The sequence below is a fragment of the Octopus bimaculoides genome, chromosome 2 (genome assembly GCF_001194135.2).
Source record: "Octopus bimaculoides isolate UCB-OBI-ISO-001 chromosome 2, ASM119413v2, whole genome shotgun sequence".
NCBI lineage: Eukaryota > Metazoa > Mollusca > Cephalopoda > Octopoda > Octopodidae > Octopus > Octopus bimaculoides.
The window spans coordinates 148,346,225-148,347,312 of record NC_068982.1 but is presented as its reverse complement, the minus strand read 5'-3'; the positions used below and the strand labels follow the sequence as shown (position 1 = coordinate 148,347,312).

The following is a 1,088-nucleotide window of genomic DNA, read 5'->3' as shown; positions in this document are numbered from 1 at the left end:
ATATATATATATATATATATATACACATATACAAATACATATATAAATATATATACATACATGCACACAGATGTGTATGTGTGTGTCTCTGTGTAAGTTTGTGTGCTTGCGCGCGTGTGTATTTATGTATATTTTAATGTATATTTATATACATACCCAAAACTGCATTTGATTTCCAAGCTGGAAGATGATACTGAGTTTCAATATATTTCGCTCCGAATGAACTCACTCCACCAACACCCATGATGTTTGAGGTAACGCCACATACAAGAAACAGGTAACTTTTCTTTTGGCATATACGCCGAAGGGAACGGAAAAAATCTGCGAAAGAAAACCAGCCCGACATATAATTACACGTAAAAATACTGTGGAAGTTTTCTTTTCTCTATTTTCTTTTTGTGCTACTCTTAATTTTAATAGATTATAGAAAACTCGCATCCCACTCTTTGCCGTCTGTTTAGATTTCAGTCGTCCTGATGTTGTCGTGTAGCTTCAGATCGCTACTGAGTGAGTTGATATAAGAGAAAAATCATTCCAGCTGATACAATATCTTTTTACTTCGAGCCAGTGCTTCCTGTCTAAGACTTAGACATAATTTACAGGAATTTGGTCTGTATTTCTAGTCAGCTTTTTCACTGATACCAAGAATCACATGGGATAGAAACCTTTTGCACACGGTTATTAAACTAAAGTGGAGGTGCAATGGCCCAGTGGTTAGGGCAGCGGACTCGCGGTCATAGGATCGCGGTTTTGATTCCCAGACCGGGCGTTGTGAGTGTTTATTGAGCGAAAACACCTAAAGCTCCACGACGCTCCGGCAGGGGATGGTGGCGAACCCTTTCTGTACTCTTTCACCACAACTTTCTTTCACTCTTACTTACTGTTTCTGTTGTGCCTGTAATTCAAAGGGCCAGCCTTGTCACACTGTGTCACGCTGAATATCCCCGAGAACTACTTTAAGGGTACACGTGTCTGTGGAGTGCTCAGCCACTTGCATGTTAATTTCACGAGCAGGCTGTTCCGTTGATCGGATCAACTGGAACCCTCGACGTCGTAAGCGACGGAGTGCCAACAACAACAATTAAACT

The 1,088-nt window shown here is 40.6% G+C and overlaps 1 protein-coding gene across 3 annotated transcripts in view; it reads right to left on the bottom strand.

Moving 5' to 3' along the window:
* LOC106869099 (solute carrier organic anion transporter family member 1C1) overlaps positions 1-1,088 on the bottom strand; it is a 40,312-nt gene that overhangs the window by 16,719 nt on the left and 22,505 nt on the right. For all 3 annotated transcript variants that reach the window (XM_014914637.2, XM_014914636.2, XM_052965655.1), the window contains exon 6: positions 157-321. In XM_014914637.2, coding sequence (XP_014770123.1) covers positions 157-321 — 165 coding nt within the window. The remainder of the gene's footprint in view (positions 1-156; positions 322-1,088) is intronic.